Source organism: Dipodomys merriami, unplaced genomic scaffold (assembly GCF_024711535.1).
Source record: "Dipodomys merriami isolate MVZ:Mamm:240054 unplaced genomic scaffold, mDipMer1.0.p SCAF_7, whole genome shotgun sequence".
In the NCBI taxonomy this organism is placed as follows: domain Eukaryota; kingdom Metazoa; phylum Chordata; class Mammalia; order Rodentia; family Heteromyidae; genus Dipodomys; species Dipodomys merriami.
In genome coordinates, this window is record NW_027206290.1 from 45583537 (window position 1) to 45603744 (window position 20208).

Genomic DNA, 20208 nt, shown 5'->3' on the forward strand with positions numbered 1-20208 from the left:
AAAGGAGTGGGGGGGAAAGATGAAAAATAAAGGCATATAGGTAATCATTTTGTTTAAAAAGCTTAGATCAAGCTGGGTGCCAGTAGTTCATGCCTATAATCCTAGCTACTCTGGAGGCTAATATCTGAGGATCACAGTTCAAAGCTAGCCCAGGCAGGAACGTTCATGAGACTCATCTCCATTTAACCACCAGAATACTAGAAGTGGAACTGTGGCTCAAGGTGGTAGAGTACTAGCTTTGAGCAAAACAAAGCTCACAGACAGTGCCCAGACCCTGAGGTCAAGCCCCATGACCAACCAGAAAAAAAAGAGCTTAGATCATAGTGCATAGATCATTTACACATATACTTACATAAAAAATTCAGAAGTACATTAGACACACTATGTTGAAAATGAACTATACAACTTGAGGGTAAGGATTGGAGGGAAAAACTATGAGAGAAAAAGGGAAGGGGTAACATTGTCTAAAAACAAATGTACTCTTTACCTAACTTACATAACTGCAACCCCTCTGCACATCACTTTTATAGTAATAAGAAAGAAAAATTCAGAAGTAAATTCATGGCAAGTTTAATAGATGTTACCTGCAAGGAAGTAGAATTATGATTCATTTACATATTCTTTATTATTTGGGTTTTTGCAATACACAATTACACTATATACCTATGTAATTAAGCATTTTTGCACATACATACAGACACACACACATAAATAACATACTTTTAAGGTCGAAAGGATTTGGGCATTATGTAGAATCAAATGCTGCTAAAGAAGCTACAAAAGAATACTAAACAAAAGTTGAGAGATTTCATATGGCCGCAGCTCACTACACATAAACACTGCACCTTCTCAAGGCCTTCTATTGTGACTTATAACAACAAGCCTAATAGAACTCATTAAAGAGAACACAAAGAATTCCCAACAAACTCTAAACCTCCAACTGCCCTTTTGTTTAAGGTGATAGTCCCAAAGGACTTAAGAAATAATTTCCTATGAGGCATATATAAAAGACTATAAGTTGTTTTAAATGTACTGGATATATACAGAGGCATTCAGTTCCTGTGAATGGAGGAGCAGTGATAGAAACCAAAGCAAATGAGAAACAGGAGAGCAAGTAATAACTGCTGGAGGTGGGTACCAGCAAATGGAACAGCACTGAGGACAGGACACTGTTCTATTTTGTCTGTACTTGAAATTTTTCCATTCTTCCACAGCAATGCCTCTGAAAAGTGCTACAAAAAGGAACAGTGAGACACACGGATGTACAATAACCACAGCCAGAACGTAAGAAAGTGCCGGGCACCCATGGCTCATACCTGTAATCCTAGCTACTCAGGAGGCTGAGATCTGAGGATCTCAGTTCAAAGCCATCCCAAGCAGAAAAGTCCATGAGTTCATATCTCCAGTTAACTACCAAAACCAGAAGTACATGTGTAGCTCAAGTGAAAAGCCAAAGGAGAGCTAGAGGCCCTGTACTAGAGAGGAGGAGGAAGGGAAAGAGAGGAGGAGGAAGTGAAGGAGGGAGGGAGGGAGGGAAATTAAGCTTTTCTTTTTCTACACATTAGACTATTTCAACATGAGTGATCTACCTGAAACCTGATTCTATAATCATCTTTTATCAGTGTATGTGTATATATGTGTATACTCACACAAAACTTAAGTATTTTATACACCTCTAGAGCTACATAAAATCTATGAAGAAAACGTTTCGTATATATCTAGAGCTTTCACTCAGAAGTTTTGGTTTTATTGTTTGATTCAGTGGTACTTAGATTTGAACTCAAGACCCAACACTTGCTAAGCAGGTCCTCCAGCATTAGAGCCACACCTCTAGCCCTTTTCGCTTGAGCTATTTTTCAGATAGGGCCTCATACTCTTTACTGGAGGCCAGCCTTGGACCACTATACCTCCTATGTAGCTGGAATGACAGTTATCACTACCATACCTAGCTGTCATTAAGATGCACATTTCTATTGGGCTCCAGTGGCTCACACCTATAATCCTAGCTACTCAGGAGGCTGAGATCTGAGGATTGAGGTTCAAAGCCAGCCTGGGCAAGAAAGACCGTGAGACTTATCTCCAATAAACCACCAGAAAACCAGAAGTGGTGCTACGGCTCAAGAGTGCTAGCCTTGAGCCTAAGAGTTCAGGGACAGCGCCCAGGACCAGAGTTCAAGCCCCACGACTGACCAAAAAAAAAAAAAAAAAAAAGATGGAGATTTCCTTAAGTCAAATAAGATCTTCCTGATCTCTGCCTCTCCATCAGCTGGCATTATAGGCATGAGCTGCTATGTCCTGCCCTTAATTCAGAAGATTTTTTTAATGTTCTTTTCTGAATCAGACCAAGACAGTCAGCTGCTATGGCATTGCCTGACTCATCACATTTACACACAAAGGACTGACTAAAGCAGACACAAGATCTTGGGTTTCTCACCTCAGTCTCCTGTGAGACACAGCAAGCACTCCACCACCACTATAAGAACACAGCAAGCTAACCCAGACAGGAGTCAGCTGAAGGGAAAATGGCCGAGTCAGCACTGGCTGTCTCCAAAGCTGACATGAACAGCAAGGACACACAACCTCCAACTGGATGTCCTCCCAGGCTATCACAGGAAGTCACAGAACAACCCAGATAAATTCTGCAAGGCACGGTTAAAGAGCTCTGTGTGCACTATCTTGGGAAATACTCAATGTCCCGCAAAGCTGGCAAAGCTGGCGAAGCTGGCTTCACTCCCAATTTTACATGTGCAGACACTGAGGCTCCAAGTTGTGAAAAGACATGTCCTCAAACAACAGGCCCTCGCCAAGGACTGGTAGCTCACTCCTGTAATCCTAGCTACTCAGGAGGCTGAGATCTGAAGACTAAGGTTGGAAGCCAGCCTGGACAGGAAAGTCCTTGAGACTCTTTATCTCCAATTAACCATCAAAAAGCTCAAAATGGAGAGAAGGCCCAAGTGGTAGAGCACCAACCTTGAGTAAAAAAGAGAGAGTATGAGCCCTGAGTTCAAACCCCAGTACCAACACACATACACACACAAAAAAGAGGAGTTTGCCAGGCCATGGCCACAGTCCCCAACTACCAAGGGCCACTTAGGCCAGTAGGAGAGCAAGGCCTACCTCTCTGACTTCGTGAAGCTGGCCGGAATACTGACTCTTGGCTCTTCGAGCAGCTGCAGGCGACTTGTGATGCGTGATTGTGACAACACCGGGGGCCCCCGCACTGAAGTGTCTCTGGCTACAGGGAGACGCAGAATTGGGTGTTCCATGGGGGAGCAAAGTGAGACTTCGGCTCCGGGAGCTTGGAGTACTCTAGAATAAGCAACAGGTGTCAAAACTCAACAAGTGGCCTGCAGAGCATGGCTATGCTTGACTTACACTAACGTGGGAACTTAGTCTTGGCCTCCACCTCAGTGGAAAGGAGAAGGCAAATGTGTAAGTGTTCCCACATCCCACAAGCTCTCACTGAAGAAGCACAATGGCCATTGACAGTCCCTGCCCTTCATCTTGAATTATATGTTCTATTCTTCACTATAGCCATGAAGAACCGCTGAACCCAACCCTGCCCCATGGGCCCGCAGACCTCTGCTTGCCTCCCTGTCATTGCTTCCTTCCCTAGAATGCTCCCCCTCTGCCTCAGACCCTTCGGCTCAACACTCAACCGCAGCTCAGTAGGGACTGTTCCAGGGTATCTCTCGGGCTTTCTCAGCCTCTCAGCTGCCTTTCTCTACCACGCTGAGATTCCACTCCTCATCTGTGGACAATCTCTAGAGATCCATTCCCACTATCATTCCATAGCCAATGCCTGGCATACAATAATTGTTTTGTGCTTGCTTGTTTTTGTTCTGGTCCTGGGGCTTGTAACCAGGGCTCGGGCCCTGTTCCTGCTCAACACTATTGGCTCTACCACTTGAGCTCCACTTCTGGCCTTTTGGTGATTAACTGGAGATAAGAATCTGGTGGGCTTTTCTTCCTGGGCTGCCTTTGAACTGGGATCCTCAGATATGAGGAGTGAGGGTTACAGTTGTGAGCCACTGGCACCTGGCACAATAATTGTTTATTAAATGAAATGCTTAAGGTTTCCTGCATGAATTAGTGCATTGCACCTACCTCATTTGTTAGTACAGTGCTGACATATTATTCTATCCTAGCATGTAATCCAAATTATAATTCGTCTATGAGGATGGCATGTCTACTTATTGGAGATAAATTTTTCAATAATCAAAAAGCCTCTTGAAAAACAAACCTAGATTCACTGCTCAAAGCATAGACCCTCCCCCACTTTAGTGGATTGGTTGAAAAGGCAGGAGGCATCACTGGAAGAAAATTTGTAGTCCTGAAAATCCTAATACTTTGAAACTAAAAGCCAAAAGAGAAAACCTCAATAAATTTGACTACCTACAAAGTAAAAGCTGGGGTTGGAAGTAAGGCTCAGTTGGTAGAAGGCTAACCAATGAGCAAAAGCATCAAGTACCAACTTCAAGTTCCTGTTTCAAACAACAGCAGCAGCAAAGAGTAAAAAGTAAAAGTTTTCACAAGGAAGCAAACAAACCAGTACCCATCACCAATAAAGCCAAGTAATAAGACGAGGGAAAACGTACACTGAAAACTTTTATTAAATGGGCCACAAGATGAACAGTTTACAGAAAAAGAAATAAATGGTCCATAAACCATACAAAAAATATGTTCAACTATACTCATAAGACAGAGATTCAAACTACATTTAGCACCATCTTTCAACCATTAGCCTGGCAAACATTAAAAAGTTTGAGTGCACAATCTGTCTACAAGGCCACAGGGAAATACATGATAGAAGCAAATAGTAGCAAAGTCCAGGAAGGCAAACTGGCAGAATTGTCACGGTGCAAATGTCCTTCCAGGCCCTTCTCTGGAAACATCCTCCAGATAAACCCATACCCAAAGGTTATGTCACATGTCCCCATTAGTCACTATAGCAGTAAGTTTACTGACAAAGGTTGGGAAAGCTAAATGTTCATCCGTGTGGGGAACAGATTAAATAAACTATGGTACTGTCCTCATGGAAGACAATACAGAGGGAAGTCCCTAATAACTGATCTTGATAAAATGCTGGGTGTCAATGACTCACACCTGTACTCCTAACCACGCAGGAAGCTGAGATCTGAGGATCGAGGTTCATAGCCAGCCCAGGCAAGAAAATCTGTAAGACTCCTATGTCCAAATAATTACCAAAAGTCAGAAACAGAGATGTGGCTCAAGTTAAGGGGTAGTGCCCACACCTTGTGTTCATGCACTATTAATGGCACAAAAATATAAAAGAAGAAAACATCAGTGAAGAGCTCATCTCATCATAGAGAACATGTGGCAATGCAGACTCTCTCTCTGGGTATGTACAGTAGGCAACTTTAGCCTCAGCCTTCCTAAAATGTTAACTGTTCATTACATATAACCAAGAGACTGAGTGGAGAATTCTGGGTACCCTGAAATGCTACAATAGTTTGTAAAAGTCCTCTGGATTTGACATGCTCATAAGTAATAAAAATACAAGTCGGAGCCCCAAAAGGACTGGGAGTCTGAAAGGTCATTTTCCCAATATATACTCTCAGAAAGCTGAAGGTTCACCAGAAAGGTCAATCAGTTCTGGTTTTGCAGGAATTCAGATCTCTTCTACCCTGGATATGGGCTATTTGGACCCTAAACTGCCTGGGAGCCTGGGTACAGACTAAGGTTTATGCAAATTGTAAGCTCTAGTTCCCAAGATGAGAAAGTCTTCTACCGCTTCTATATAAACTATTGCCACGTGTTGATGCTTATACCTTACTTTCTACACATACTTCCCTATACAAAACACGATAAAAACCTTGGTGAATGGAACGTTGGGATCTGAAGCTGCCAGTTCCCCTGGCACCCACGGTCTGCTCTCCATTACTGCCTTGTCCACGGTTGTGGCAGGTTGCAACAAATACACAAGAAGATAGGAACCCATTGATTGCTTCTAAATAACCTTTTATCTAGGTACTGAGAAGTGCATGGTCTGAAAATCTATTTTGATCACAATGAACTACAGCAGTCATTACTTTCAGCCTCAAGATTTTCCTTGGGTGTATGGAGAAGTAAGAGGCTATTTCCTTAATCCTTTAATAACAGTAAATTTGCCTAAGTATTAGCTCTGCTGTAATGCATTTTTGACTGTTTGAATGGCTTATTCTAATCCAAGAAATGGCAAGTTATTTCTTGGGCTTTGAAACCAGACAAAACAAGTTTCATTTCCCCAGCTCCACTAGATTCTAGCCATGTAACCTTGGGTGAGTTATTTAAGCTTTTTCATTAAGCAAGCATTAATTTCTGAATCTTTAAAAAAGGAATAGTAATATTGACCCTTAAAAGCCATCATGAAGATTAAATTAGATCACAAACATAAAATGCTTAGCATAGCCCTAACATGCAAAAGCTACACAGTCAAGGTCTGTGTCATTACATCACTTAAAACGTGATCAATGAAAGCCCCTCATTGATTTTTGAAATATTAAAAAGTTGCTTAGCACAAAATCATAGCAGCCACAAATTACTCTTCATTTTCTATAGGCTCAAAATGGATGCTGAAAGCTGGACATGGTGGTGCAGATTTGTAATATCAGCTATTCAGAGGTCAAGTATCAAAGTCAGCCTGAGCTACAGAATGAGATCCTGATCTCAATTTGTTTTTTCTTGCTGGTCCCGGAGCTTGAACTCTGGGCCTGGGTACTGACCGTGAGCTTCTTTTTGCTCAAGGCTAGCACTCTACAACTTGAGCCACAGCTCCATTTTCAGCTTTTTCTGAGTAGTTTATTAGAGATAAGAGTCTCATAAACTTTCCTGCCAGGCTTTGAACCACAATCTTTACATCACAGCAACCTGAGTAGGTAGGATTCCTAGCATGAACCACAGGCACCTGCCTACAACACAAAAGACCTGAGTGTGGCTCAGCGGTACAGCATGAACAAGACCCTATGTTCAATCCCAATTAGTGCAAAGAAAGGGAAGGAAATGAAGAGAGAGGAGGGGAAATGAAGCCCATAATCTAACTTTGATCAGCAATCATATGATCAGATACCAAGACTATACGGGAATGCATACACACTTTAAATTCTAAGCCAAGCTGAAGGATCATCAGAAATCAGAGGACAGTGATATTAGTTAGCACCCTAGCCTGTAATAACACTGTCATGAATGTCAATAAACCTAGAAGTTCACTCAAGAGCCCAATTACTCTCCTGTTGATGTTTTACCAGTGAAATTACTTAACAAGCCATTTGAATTCACAAGCAGTACATGTAGGGGGAAAAAAAAACCTACTTTTCCAATAACTGGGAGATTCCTAAGGATACATTTATACCCATGTCTCCTCCCAGGTTGAGTACAAGCAGAGTTTCACTGTAACAAAGCCATAGGATAAGGAGAAGAGTCAGCAAACAGCAACCACCATCAATGATCAGGCTCTCTTTCTAACATTTGGCCTGTCTAAAGTCTCCAGGGTTTGTTTCAAAATTCTGTGTGGATATCATAAACATGTATCCTTGCTACTAATCTAAAATAAAAGCTTAAGAAAGTCTGAGGAACAATATGTCCCAGTTTTGTTCCAAATATTTACTTCAATGGGGCAACCAGAAATACCATATGTGCCATCTGCAGAAAATTCTGACTCAAAAGAAACTGTTTACTCATCCTTTGCCTAGCAGAACTGCATTCATCCTGCCATTGGCCACATGGCTTTTCTCCTGTGTGCCCTCCCTCAGTAAGTACTCGCCTGACACAGGGGTGACAGCAACCAAGACGTTGAGAGTAGGTACGACAATGCTAACACCCAGCCTGTCCACACAACCATGAAGACCTCTCTTGTATGTTTCCCAGGTTGTAAAGGGGATAAAACACACTTGATCCTTTATCTACAGTAAAAACCGGCATCAAAGGAAATGAACTACTGCAGCCTCAATCCCAGCTATCAGTCATCAAGCTGGAAGATGGAAGCTGGATTGAGAAGGCTGAGAGCCAAGACCTACACCATCTAGAGGCCTGGTATTGTTCAGCTGTGCTGAAGAGCTGTCCAGCCCTATGATAAGAGTGGGAAGCAGTTAGGAGCATGCTTGCTCCATGCAACTGCCTGTGTTCAAATCCAAGCTGAGTAATGTAGGCAAGGAACATGTATTAGTCTCACTAGTTACTGGATAATGGAGAGAGAGAGAGAGAGAGAGAGAGAGAGAGAGAGAGAGAGAGAGAGAGAACATACATTGAATAAGTACCATCTAATAGCATGTAATAAATATCAACCTTAGTTTAATTAATTAAACTAAGTTTAATTAATTAATTAATTAATAAGCAAGTCTTAAAAAAAGCCTATCAAATATATGGATCTACTTGGGCACTGGTGGCTCACAACAGTAATCCTAGCTACTCAGGAGGCTGAGATCTGAGGATCATGGTTTGAATCCAGCCCAAGCAGAAAAGGCCGTGAGACTTTTGTCTCCAATAAACTACTCTGAAAAACCTAGAAGTAGAGCTGTAGCTCAAGTGCTAGAGCACTAGCCTTGAGCACCAAGGGACAGCACTCAGGCCCCAAGTTCAAGCCCCAGGACAAGTAAAATAAAAACAAAGACTTAAGCATCCTAAGTAAAAACCACTTGCTTCAGAGAGGGGAAAAGGTGTATTTAAGATATGATCTCATATTTTCAAAAACCCATCTGATATAGAAGGTAAAATGCCTATGGATTACTACAGTGCTATTTGAATTAAAAAGTAAAGGATTAATTTAAATAAATATGAATTTCCTGTTTGTTTTTGGAGTAAAACACAAAGTCCTAAAGTAATAATTATAAAAAGTCACCAGTAAGCCGTAACAATCTCTTCAAACATGAGTCAAACATTTACAATTGCTGAGTTTGAATTAAACAGCTGAAATGAAGTGAGAGAATATTCATAAACATACATTTATAGTAACTACACATCTACTGAAGGTAGAAACCTTTCAGATGGAAACATCATCTGAGACAACTAATTATAATGGTATTCAAATGACATTTAATTTAGAATGTATTTTTGTCTTCTTAAATTCTTTCACAGCAAGCAAGAGGAGAGAAGGACATTGTATTTCTGAATAGCTGAAGAGAAGCAGAAAAAACTACTCAGTCTATTTATTTAGAAGAACAAATTTAACCAACTAGATGCATTTTTGTACATTCCTTCTCTCTTCCTCTAACAAAAAAAAATAATATGCTATTTCTTTTCCTTTCTTTCTTTAGCTTTTTCACTCAAGGCTGGCACTCTACCTCTTGAGCTACACATCCACTTCCAACATTTGATCATTAATTGGAGATAAAAATATCATGCTCTTTGCTGCCTCAGTTGGCTTCAAACTGAAATCTTCAGATCTCAGCCTCCTGGGTAGCTAAGATTACAGGCTATGAGTCACCAATGACCTGCTAACAAGCTATTTCTAAGTACACAAAAGTAAGAAAACTATGGCTTATTCCTTTTCTTTCAAATGTAAACACACTTCAAAATAAAACCATAAGTTTCTAAACTACAACACAGGGAAGCTTAAAGGTTCACCACCACCCCACACCCAGGAGTTGATATCTGAATAAACATCTTTTTTTTTTTTCATTTTTTTGGTCAGCCATGGGGCTTGAACTCAGGGCCTGGGCACTGTTCCTCAGCTTCTTTGTTCAAAGGTTGCACTCTACCACTTTGAAAGACAGCTCCACTTCTGGTGTTGGGATTGGTTAATTGGAGATAAGAGTCTCAAGGACTTTCCTTCCCTGGCTGGCTTTGAACCATGATCCTCAGGTCTCAGTCTCCTGAATAGCTAGGATTACAAGCATAAGCCCATCAGCACCAGCTTTGGGGGTTTCTTTGTCTGTTTTTTAATGAATCCATCTAATATTTTGCTTAAGAGTTACACATTCACCTTCTCATCACCCTGTCTTTGTGTTTTAATTTTGTTATCTCAAGCTTAAAAGGCAAAAATAATATTTTAACTCAGAGATTTTCCAAGTTCATTTCTATGATTAACTTCGCAAGATCATTTTAGCTCTACTTTTCCAAAGTCTTGTCGTCATCTCCCAGAAATAGTTTCAACTCAAGTTACCAAGCCTAGGTAACTTGTTATTTTCTACAAATCTGTAACCTATCTTAAATACATTCACTAATTTTACACCTCTAAAAACACGTAAATGCACAAACGCAAAGGGAAAACGATTTTTTTTCCAACAAGCAGTCTTCAGTCAGCTTCTAAACATATTGTACCCAAATCCACTTGCAAATGCCAGATCATGGAAATATCTTACAAGTAAATACATGCATTTCCTATAAGGAGAAGGGAAGAAAATGACATTTTCAGGTCCTACTTCTGCTCCCCCAGACACACACACACAACACAAAATGCCTTATAAATCCTGCTGATTCTTCAGCTGACGCTCTAGCTTTTTCTTTTTTTTTTTCTTTTTTTTTTTTGTTGGTCGTGGGGCTTCTCTGGGCCTGGGCTCTGTCCCTCAGCTCTTCAGCTCAAGGAGAGCGCTATACCACTTGAGCTACAGCGCCACTTCCGGTTTTCTGGTGGTTTATTGGAGATAGGAGTCTCACGGTCTCTCCTGCCGGCAAGGGCTGGCTTTGAACCGCGATCCTCAGATCTCAGCCTCCTGAGTAGCTAGGATTACAGGCGTGAGCCACCAGCGCCCGGCTGCCTTTTCTTATATCAAGATAGACAACTCCAGTGAAAGCACTGGTCTGGTGAAATGGACCTCTTTATCACCCCTTTTTCTCCCCCCAAATCACCCTCAAGTAGTCAGGTATGACTTCACAACCTTCCACCCCTCCACTGTTCATCTCCCACCAACCCTGTTTTGCAAGAACCCTGCAATTCCCAGGACCAAGATGTCTTTGGTATGTTTTCTGAAAACACAGACATCTCACTGACCAAGCCAATTTCCTCCTCTTCCCTTGATGTACAGTAATGGAATTTTAGAGCTAAAGAGAACCTCAGATATGATTCTACTTTAGTCTTTTCCTCTAATAGAACTAAAAACTATGGTCCTTACAAGGCAAATGAACGATGCAAAAGACTGATCCAAATTACAAGTTTCATTCAAGACTCAAAAATAAAACAAGCAAGCCAGCAAGCCAGCCAGATTGATTTTAAGTTTATTCCTTCCAGTTGGTTCCTCTCAATTATTAATAACCAAGTTCCTAAAATAGCATCTACCATGTGGCAGAGGTGAAATAATTGACAGAAAGGAAGCAAGTAGTTATCTATTACACATTCTACCCTTTCTTCTTACCCAAAACTTCAACTCCATCAACTATCACAAAAATATACATAAACACTCCTTTGAAAATAGAGAGATGATGTTGGAACTGCAGATCCCAAACAAGTTTATATTTGCTGTTTGTTTGCTTGCTTGTGCCAGTTCTAGGGCTTGAACTCAGAGCCTGGGCACTGTCTTGAGCTCTTCTGCTCAAAGCTGGTGTTCGACCTCTTGAGCCAAAACTCCATTCCAGGCTTTCTGCTGCTTAACTGGAGATAAGAATCTCTCAGATTTGTGTGCCAGGGTTGGCTTTGAACCTTGATCCTCAGATCTCAACTTCCCAAGGAGCTATGATTAAAGATGTGAGCCACTGGCAACCCAACTTATCTACAAATCTTGATAGTACTATGGGCAGCTGTTTTGATTTCTTGGCACAGGCCACTGTCGTGTGCACAGCAGCCTTTTCCTCATTACCTGATGTGCCAAGTAATATGCAGACTCCATTACGTGGGCAGGGCAGGTTTGAAAATTTTAGCTTTATTCCTTTTAGTATTAGAAACAAGATCACTGTCTACTGCCAACAAAAAATAAAGAGGCAAAATAATAAGAAGGAACAAAAATCCAGCTTGATATTTTGATGCAGTTTTGAGGAATTTAAACTTTAATAAGTTTTACATAATTATATCATTGTCTTGTTTTGCTTTTGAAACATACGTAAATCAAATTAAGTTCTCAGTTAAAGGCAAATTAAGTCTAACTCAGTATCAATTGTTTGTTAAAGATAAAACACCACATTGGGGGGGGGATTGGGTGGAGAGGGGTAGGGAGGATGGGAAGGGATAAGAAGGGGAAACAAAGGAGGAGGCTACAATGCTTGATAAGAAATGTACTCATTATCTTGCCCATGTAATTGTCACCCCTCTGTACAGTATTTTCACAATAAAAAAAAACACAACATGGTAAAATTAAAAAAAGAAGGAACAAAAAATTATCACTGACTATAGATGTGTTTTATATAAAGAAAAAAATTGAGTAACCAAGATGGCAGAGTATAGGCAAAAGCAGCACCTTAGCATCTCAAGGGCTTGGAATGAAAAGTGCCAGGAAACAGCCTCAGAAAGATGTGATCTTGAGTGGACATACTGAAGTGTGAGACCTGAAGAGGCCTAATGTCTTCAAAGATCTAAAGAGGATAAAATGCCAGATGAAGAGCTGAAAAATATTTTTTCATCAAAGGATGGCAAAAAAAAAAGGAAAAACAACAAATTAAGGAAGATATAAGAAAAATAATACAAAATATATAAAGATTGCAATAACTAGTATACATCTGAGACAAACAGAAACTGTCAGATAAGCTGACATTAGGTGAAATGATCCCCAAGATAAGGATTCAAATGTTTTTTTCTTTCTTGCAATTGTTTCCAACATATTTATAAGATGATTTCTTTGTTACTTTGTATGTACCTCCCCCATGGTATAAGCCCTGCTTTCACTGTATTTGATGTTGGTATAATTTGTGGAGGGGAAGGGAAAAAACAAATTGTTTAAATAGGGTTATAGGTGGACCCATTACAACAATGAGATGTACAAGGCGTTATGTCGAAAACGAACTTTATAACTTTGGCGGGGTGGGGGTGGGGTGGAGAGGGGAAGGGATGGGAAGGGTAAACAAAGGAGGAGGCAACAATGCTTGATAAGAAATGTACTCACTATCTTGCCCATGTAATTGTAACCCCTCTGTATGGTATTTTCACAATAGTGTGTATGTGTGTATGTGTGTGTGTGTGTATGTGGAGAGAGAGAGAGAATTAAAACAAGAACAAGCAAACCCCAAATTAACATATGGAAGGACATGATAAAGAGCAAAAATTAATGAACTGAAAAAGTACAGAAAGAGGGGCTGGGAAGGTAGCTCAGTGGTAGAGTGCTTGCCTTGAATCCATGAGGCCCTGGGTTCAATTCCTCAGTACCACATAAACAGAAAAAGCCGGAAGTGGTGCTGTGGCTCTAATGGTAGAGCACTAGCCTTGAGCTGAAGAGCTGAGGGGCAGTGCCCAGGTCCAGAGTTCTAGCAAAAAAAAGAAAGAACAAGAAAAAGTTCTGACAAAAAAAAAAAAGAAAAAGTACAGAAAGACTTAAACAAAAAGTTGGTTCTTTGAAAAGGTAAGATTGAAAAACCCCTAGCTAATCTGAACAAAAAGAGAAGGAAAAAGATACAAATTAGAGATTAAAAATAGGGATACCACAACAAATACCAATAAAATCCAGAGGAACATGAGAGAATGGGTTGAGAAACTTTATTCAAATAAACAGAAAAATCTAGAAGGAAAAAAAACCTGAATCAAGAAGATCTAACATATGCAGATTATAATAAGCCGTAAGATTGAAGCGATATAAAGTATCCCAACAAAGAAAAGCTCAGCTCATTGATTCATGGCTGAGTTGTATGAAACCTTTAAAGAAGAATTTACACCAATATTCTTCAAAATTTTTCATGATATAAAGGGAAGAATCATTTCCAAATTCATTTTATGAAGCAAGTAGCACTCATTTCTGACAAGGACACAACAGAATTACAGACCAATTACTGTTGAACATAATCTCATATATTTTAATACAATTCTTGAAAATGGAATTCAACAGCATATTAAAAAGATCATATACCATTATCAAGTTGGTTTCCTCCCACAAATTCAACATTATATAAATCAATAAATGTAACAGCACATTAAAAGAATCAAGTTCAAAATTCACCTGATCACCTCATCTGACATAGAAAAGGCCTTTGACAAAACTCAACAACCTTTTATTTAAAAAAAAAAAAGCTCTGAAGAACTAGGAATAGAAGAAATGTATCACAATATAATAAAAGCTATATGTGATACATTTATAACCAATCTCACATGAAATGGGAAAATAGTGAAATTATTTCTCCTAAAGTCAGGAACAAGACAAGCTGTCCACTTTCCATATTTTTAGCCAATAGAATTCTGAAATCTCTAGCCAGAACAACAGGCAAGAGAAAGAACTAAAGCCAAATCATGAGTTCATATAATATTTTGCTTAAGAAAAAAAGTCAAATCCTTAATTGTAGATGACAGAATCCTATAGTTAAAAGACTCTACCCAAAATCTCTTATATCTCCTGTTACCTTTGTCAAACAAAATCCATATACAAATATAAGTAGCTTTTCTACAGACAAATAACATGCTGGGAAATAAATCAGCAAAAATAATTCCACTCACAGTAGCCTAAAAAAAGAAAAATGATTTCATTTATTTTATTTATTTTTATTTTTTTGGTGCCAGTACTAAGGCTATCACTCAAGGCCTGGTCACTGTCTCTTAGCTTTCTCACACTTCCACCTCTGAATTTTTATGGATAATTGAGAGGTAAAGAGTCTCAGGGATTTTCTTTGTCTGGCCTGGCTTCAAACTGTGATCCTCAGATTTCGGCCTCTTGAATAGCTAAGATTTTAAGTGTGAGCCACCAACAACTAGTGTCTAGTAGAATTTCTTAATAACAATAAATTTGGTCTTATGGGTAAACAGAAGAATAAAGGTTCATGAAGAGCCAAGTTTTTTTTTTTTAAAGGAGAACAAAGGGGAGAAATTCAGCACAGCAGATACAGATATTAACAAATCTGCAATGAAGATACAAATATGCACACATGCATATACACGTGTATATGCATATGGTGTGCACCTGCGTGCACATACATGTACACACTGAAACACACGAGTCCTACAATCTAAAAATGGGTTCCCCCACAGTCCCTGTCTTTGAATCCTGACCCCAGGGTGAGTCGGCCAGGCAGTGACTAAGTCAGCACCACACAGAGCAGTCACTCAGTGATTCTCTGGACTCCATTTTGGGTTCAGCACCCAGCTCTTCACAGAGCATCATCACTGATGGCTTAGACAACTGGGAAAAGGTTATTTTAATAACCAAGTCTCATAGCATACTAAATCACATGTACTTAAACAATAAGCTCTCTAAGACTAAAATACATGGAACTGAGGCCTATCTTAGGGTTTTGTGCTTTTTGGTGCTAGTTCTGGAGCTTTAATTCAGGCCTTGAACACTATCCCTGAGTTTTTCTGCTCAAGGCTTGAGCCACAGCTCCACTTCCAGCATTTTTGCTTTTGTGTCTGTGTATTTGGTTAATTGGACATATGAGTGTCACAGACTTTCCTGCCCAGGCTGGCTTCAAACTATGATCCTCAGCTCTCAGCCTCCTGAGAAGTTAGGATTACAGAAGCAAACCACTGGTGTCCAGATAAAAGAAGTTATTTTAGTACCAAAGTTTCATTGTCTAATAAGTCTCAAATACTTAAACAGTAAGCTCATTATAGGATTAAAACACATGCTATTGAAAGCTACCTTAGGTATATTCCCCCTCCCCCCAAAAAAACACATGGAACTTATAGTGCGGATTTTAATCATTTCCTCATAATCAGAGGAAGCATGTTCAATGGGCAGTATATCTAAAGTATAGAGGATGAAACATCAAACACACCTCCCTCTGGCATCACAGGTAAGCCGAGGGCTAGGACACCCCAGAATCAAACACCAGGCCTTACTGCAAATGCTAGCTATAAATGACTACAAATAGCATGAGGTCCACTGAGCCTCAATTTAATCACTGCCTGAAAACCTAATTGAACAAATGTCAACAATGCCGCATGCTGTTTCCTCTCCTTGTCCAAGTTGACATTAAGAGACACATGGCCCACACGGAAGACATAAACATGCAATGTCCAAAAGGAAACCTAGTACAACACCAGCCAACACATGATCCATAACAAGCACCTGCTATGTGCCAGGTACTACTCTAGGTGACAGAAATATAACCATAAGCAAAACAGCCTTTTTCCCTTTGGAAAAGACTTTATGTAAGAGAAAAGACATCAGGCTGGGAAGGTGGCTCAGTGGTAGAGTGCTTGCCTTGCATGTCTAAGGCCCTGGGTTCAATTCCTCAGCACCACATAAGCAGAAAAAGCCGTGGCTCAAGTGGTAGAGTGCTAGCCTTGAGCTGAAGGGCTCAGGGACAGAACCCAGACCCAGAGTTCAAGCCCCACAACTGACAAAAAAAAAAAGTTATAGTAAGTTGTAAAACATGGGTGGAGAAACAATGGAAGGCTTTTCAAGGAAGACCTGATAGGAAGGTAACATTTTAAATGCTCAGATTGAAACAGGGTTTTTAGACCACGGGCCCAGAGTCCAAGAGTCCCAAGTTAGGGACTTAAGTACTTAAACAATAAGCTCTCTAAAACTAAAATACATGGAACTGAGGCCTTATCTTAGCGTTTTGTGCTTTTTGGTACTAGTTCTGGAGCTTTAACTCGGGCCTTGAACACTATCCCTGAGCTTTTCTGCTCAAGGCTTGAACCACAGCTCCACTTCCAGCATTTTTGCGCGCGCGCGCGTGCGTGCGTGCGTGCGTGCGTGCGTGCGTGCGTGCGTGTGTGTGTGTGTGTGTGTGTGTGTTTGGTTAATTGGACATATGAGTGTCACAGTCTTTCCTGCCTAGGCTGGCTTCAAACTATGATCTTCAGCTCTCAGCCTCCTGAGAAGCTAGGATTACAGGCATAAACCACTGATGTCAGTCACTCGGCCCCCGTAGGCCAAACAAAGTGACAGGGTGAAGGGCAGAGAAGAGATTTCTGACATAGCAGCCACGGGAAAACAGCACTTCAGCAAAACTTCATCTGTCTTCTGGGGCACAGACACTGGCTTCAGGTGAAATAGGGAGAATCGGGGGTAGGAGATGAGAAAAGTTAAAACAGCATAGTTAAAACAGTCCCAAGTCATACAGGTATGGCCCAGTTGACCATTAGCTCAGTGTGTGTTCAAGAAGGAATTCCACAGAAGTGGTGACTTTATTACTGAAACAGAACAAGAACAAGGTGATCTCCCGAGTTTTAGCTGCTTCCTTTAAGGATAATAATAATAATAATAAGACACTGTTTGTCTGAAGGACAGCTTACACAAGATGACAAGCAGTAAATCTTTTCTTTCCTGGAGTCCAAGGTAATTGCAAAGGGACCACAGCAGAGACTAACTTGAATGAAAGAGCACAAATACAAAGTTGGGAGACTTTTAGTCCATTTTCAGAACCCAGCAGTAATGGTATTTTGCAAGTGGCCTCTTACAAAATAAAGCAAAGGAGTTATGCTAGCTGCAGGTACAAAGGTCCTGGGGTCAAAGAGCAGAGCTCACAGGAGTGCTTGAGCAAGATGGACAGTATGGCAAAGGTGGAAGTGGAAAGGCACACAGCAGGGCAAGAGAGGTAATGGTGGCAGAGGCCAGTTCATTTGGGAGGATACAGATGTACCAGCTGGGCCAGTGCTATCCTGTGGAGCTGGACCACAAGTTCCCCACCCCCTCCCGACCCCAGGGGTTGAATTGGAAATGACAGGTAATTGCCAGAAGAGTGAATACCAGGGATCACTGAGGCCGACACAGCCACTCAGAATGACAAGCCAATTAGAACAATGGCTTCCAGGAAGCTTTGCTTCGGGGAGCCCCCATTCAGGTATTAACTTGTTATTTGCATACAATTTATGTATGTCCCCATGGCATCCGTCATCTCAATTGGATAACTTCCATGAGAAAATGGTATTGCTGCAGCCCCCACAATGGACACTTCAGGATTTATCCCCTTCTCTCTTTCTTCCCGCCGCTCCACGGAATCGACCCAGAAAATGTTTTATGCCACAAATGAATCACAGAACAAAAGGCAAACGCACACCAAGGACTTCTATAAATATTCGGTCTACAACATTAAAAGGGAAAAAGGCTCCTGTGTTGTTCTTATTTTGTGGTTAAACTTGTCCCCTACCAGTGAGTGAGTCAAATCAGTTATGGGGGTGGGGGGGAATAAAAGTCCAAGGTAATTCTAAGACAGATCATGTCAAGAAGCCAATTTGATTTTCTAAAGATCAATAACCAGTCTCTGGAAGAAGCACTCCTCTCTTTCAGAAATCATTACCACCTTCCCAGACACGCAGGCACAAGAAGTGTGGCATTCAAAGGGCACTCCCACCTGTGCTGCAAATATTAAAAAAAAATACAGAAAACCCCTGTCACCATGTGTGCATGAGCCATAGCAGAATCCTATGCATCTGTGAAGTCCTGTTGAGGGCCATTTCCAAGCTCTGTGCAGCTAGCTTCTGAAGATGACTTGCTAATGTCTCAGGGTGTTATGGGTAATAGCACCGGTAGGGGGAGCCACAGGAAGCTCAAGAAACTTTCACACCCAAACACCAGGCATCCATCCAGGAATCCTAAAACAGGACATGGTGCCAGAGCCTCCTGAGCTCTGATCACTGCTTCCCTAGGTCTGCTTCCCTTTGTATAATGATGGGACAGAATCGGGAGCATACTAAATAGTTACGTGAAGGGAACAGGCTGGGCCTGCTCTGGGCTACTCTAGGCCATGGAGAGCAGCAGCTTTTAAGGCTTGCCTGGCTTTGACCCACTCACCCTACTCTATAAAGGAATAGGGTTAACCTAAGCCATTCTACTTCGAGTACAAGTGCCAAAACAAAGTGACTCTACTTTCACCTTGTTTATAAACAAGGTCAGCACATCACAAAGCACAAAATGATCTTTGTGCCAACAAACAATTACACCAGCAAATATACCAAAGTATATCAGAAATAAGGAAAATCCCCCTCCCCTGGCTTCCTATGCAACCTAGGACCAGAGAGATGATGCGGGCTTGATGAATGGGCCTCAATCACTTCATCAGAAGACCAGTGAAGGGGAGGAGTTTGAGTTAAAATGGGATGGCATACATGCTTCAAGGGATAAACATGCCATGATTTGTGATTTAAGACAATGTTGTTTGCATGGATTTTTTTAAATTTTAGTGTACTGAGGTTTGAACTGAAAGCCTCATATTTCTTAGGTAGGCACTCTTATACCTTGAGCCATACACCCCCCCAACTATTTTTTTAATTTAATTACTTTTCAGATAGCATTTTACATTTTTCCCCATGGTCCTGGCCTCAGAGTGCAATCCTCCTACCTAAACCTCCCTCTTAGCTAGATGACGGGTATGTGTCATTATGTCCAGATATTGGTTGAGGGAGAGGGGCAGGTTCTTCACCTCCTGATCCTCACTTCCTGGGTAGCTGGCATTACAGGTATGAGCCAACTGTTTTCCACTAAGAGATAAGATAGCACATTCCAAATGCATTAGCTAAGTGGACCACTCTTGGAGCACCTCAGCCCTGGAGCCACCATGTTCCTGGTGCCTGAGCTGAAAGAAATCCACCAATGCCAACACTGGCTGAGCCAAGAGGTCCAAGCTCACTAGCAGAAGTGGTGTCAGCTCACCCAGGCAGGTGAGCTCTATTACAGCTTGATGGAGGCTAAGTGGAATAAATCAGGATCTTCTCACCATAGCGTCTGGAGGGCTTTGGGCCTGCATGTTCCAAGGACTAGAATTCATCTCTTGTAACCTTGAATCGCGCACTACCTTACAGTAATCTTGCATGCAGCCTTGAGAATGTGCACGTCTGGCCAACTGCCACCTTGCCTGCCATCTTCTTGTGACCTGCCCAAATCAAAGCAGAACCTGCGAAGAACCTGCAACATGGCTGAATATCCCTGATCTCATATGCTCAGAATTCTGAAGGGGTTTTTTTTTGGAGCTTAAAATATTTACATATACAAAAGAGCCTAAACACAGAATTCACTTGTTTCCTATCCACTTCTGCCAAGAAGCTAAAAGTAATTTTATATAGCATTTTTTTCTACACTAAGTGTTGACTGTGACACATGGCATAAGAGCCAGTGTGGCAGTTTTTACTTATGCCATCATGTTGGGGCTTAAACCTTGTGGATTCTGGAGCATTATGGATCTTAAAGATGGTCGTGGTGTAATATTCTGGAGACAGGAAAATAAAATGGTTGATCCTCACATGAGATGCAGGAAAGAACA

General features: G+C 41.1%; 1 protein-coding gene across 5 annotated transcripts in view; it reads right to left on the bottom strand.

Annotated features, from left to right (window-relative positions):
• The window catches only part of Osbpl10 (oxysterol binding protein like 10), a 254574-nt gene that overhangs the window by 114120 nt on the left and 120246 nt on the right, over positions 1–20208 (bottom strand). For 4 of the 5 annotated variants that reach the window (XM_070006481.1, XM_070006483.1, XM_070006485.1 and 1 more), the window contains exon 4: positions 3118–3309. The exons of the other annotated variant lie outside the window; for it this stretch is intronic. In XM_070006481.1, coding sequence (XP_069862582.1) covers positions 3118–3309 — 192 coding nt within the window. The remainder of the gene's footprint in view (positions 1–3117; positions 3310–20208) is intronic. 5 annotated transcript variants of the gene reach the window in all.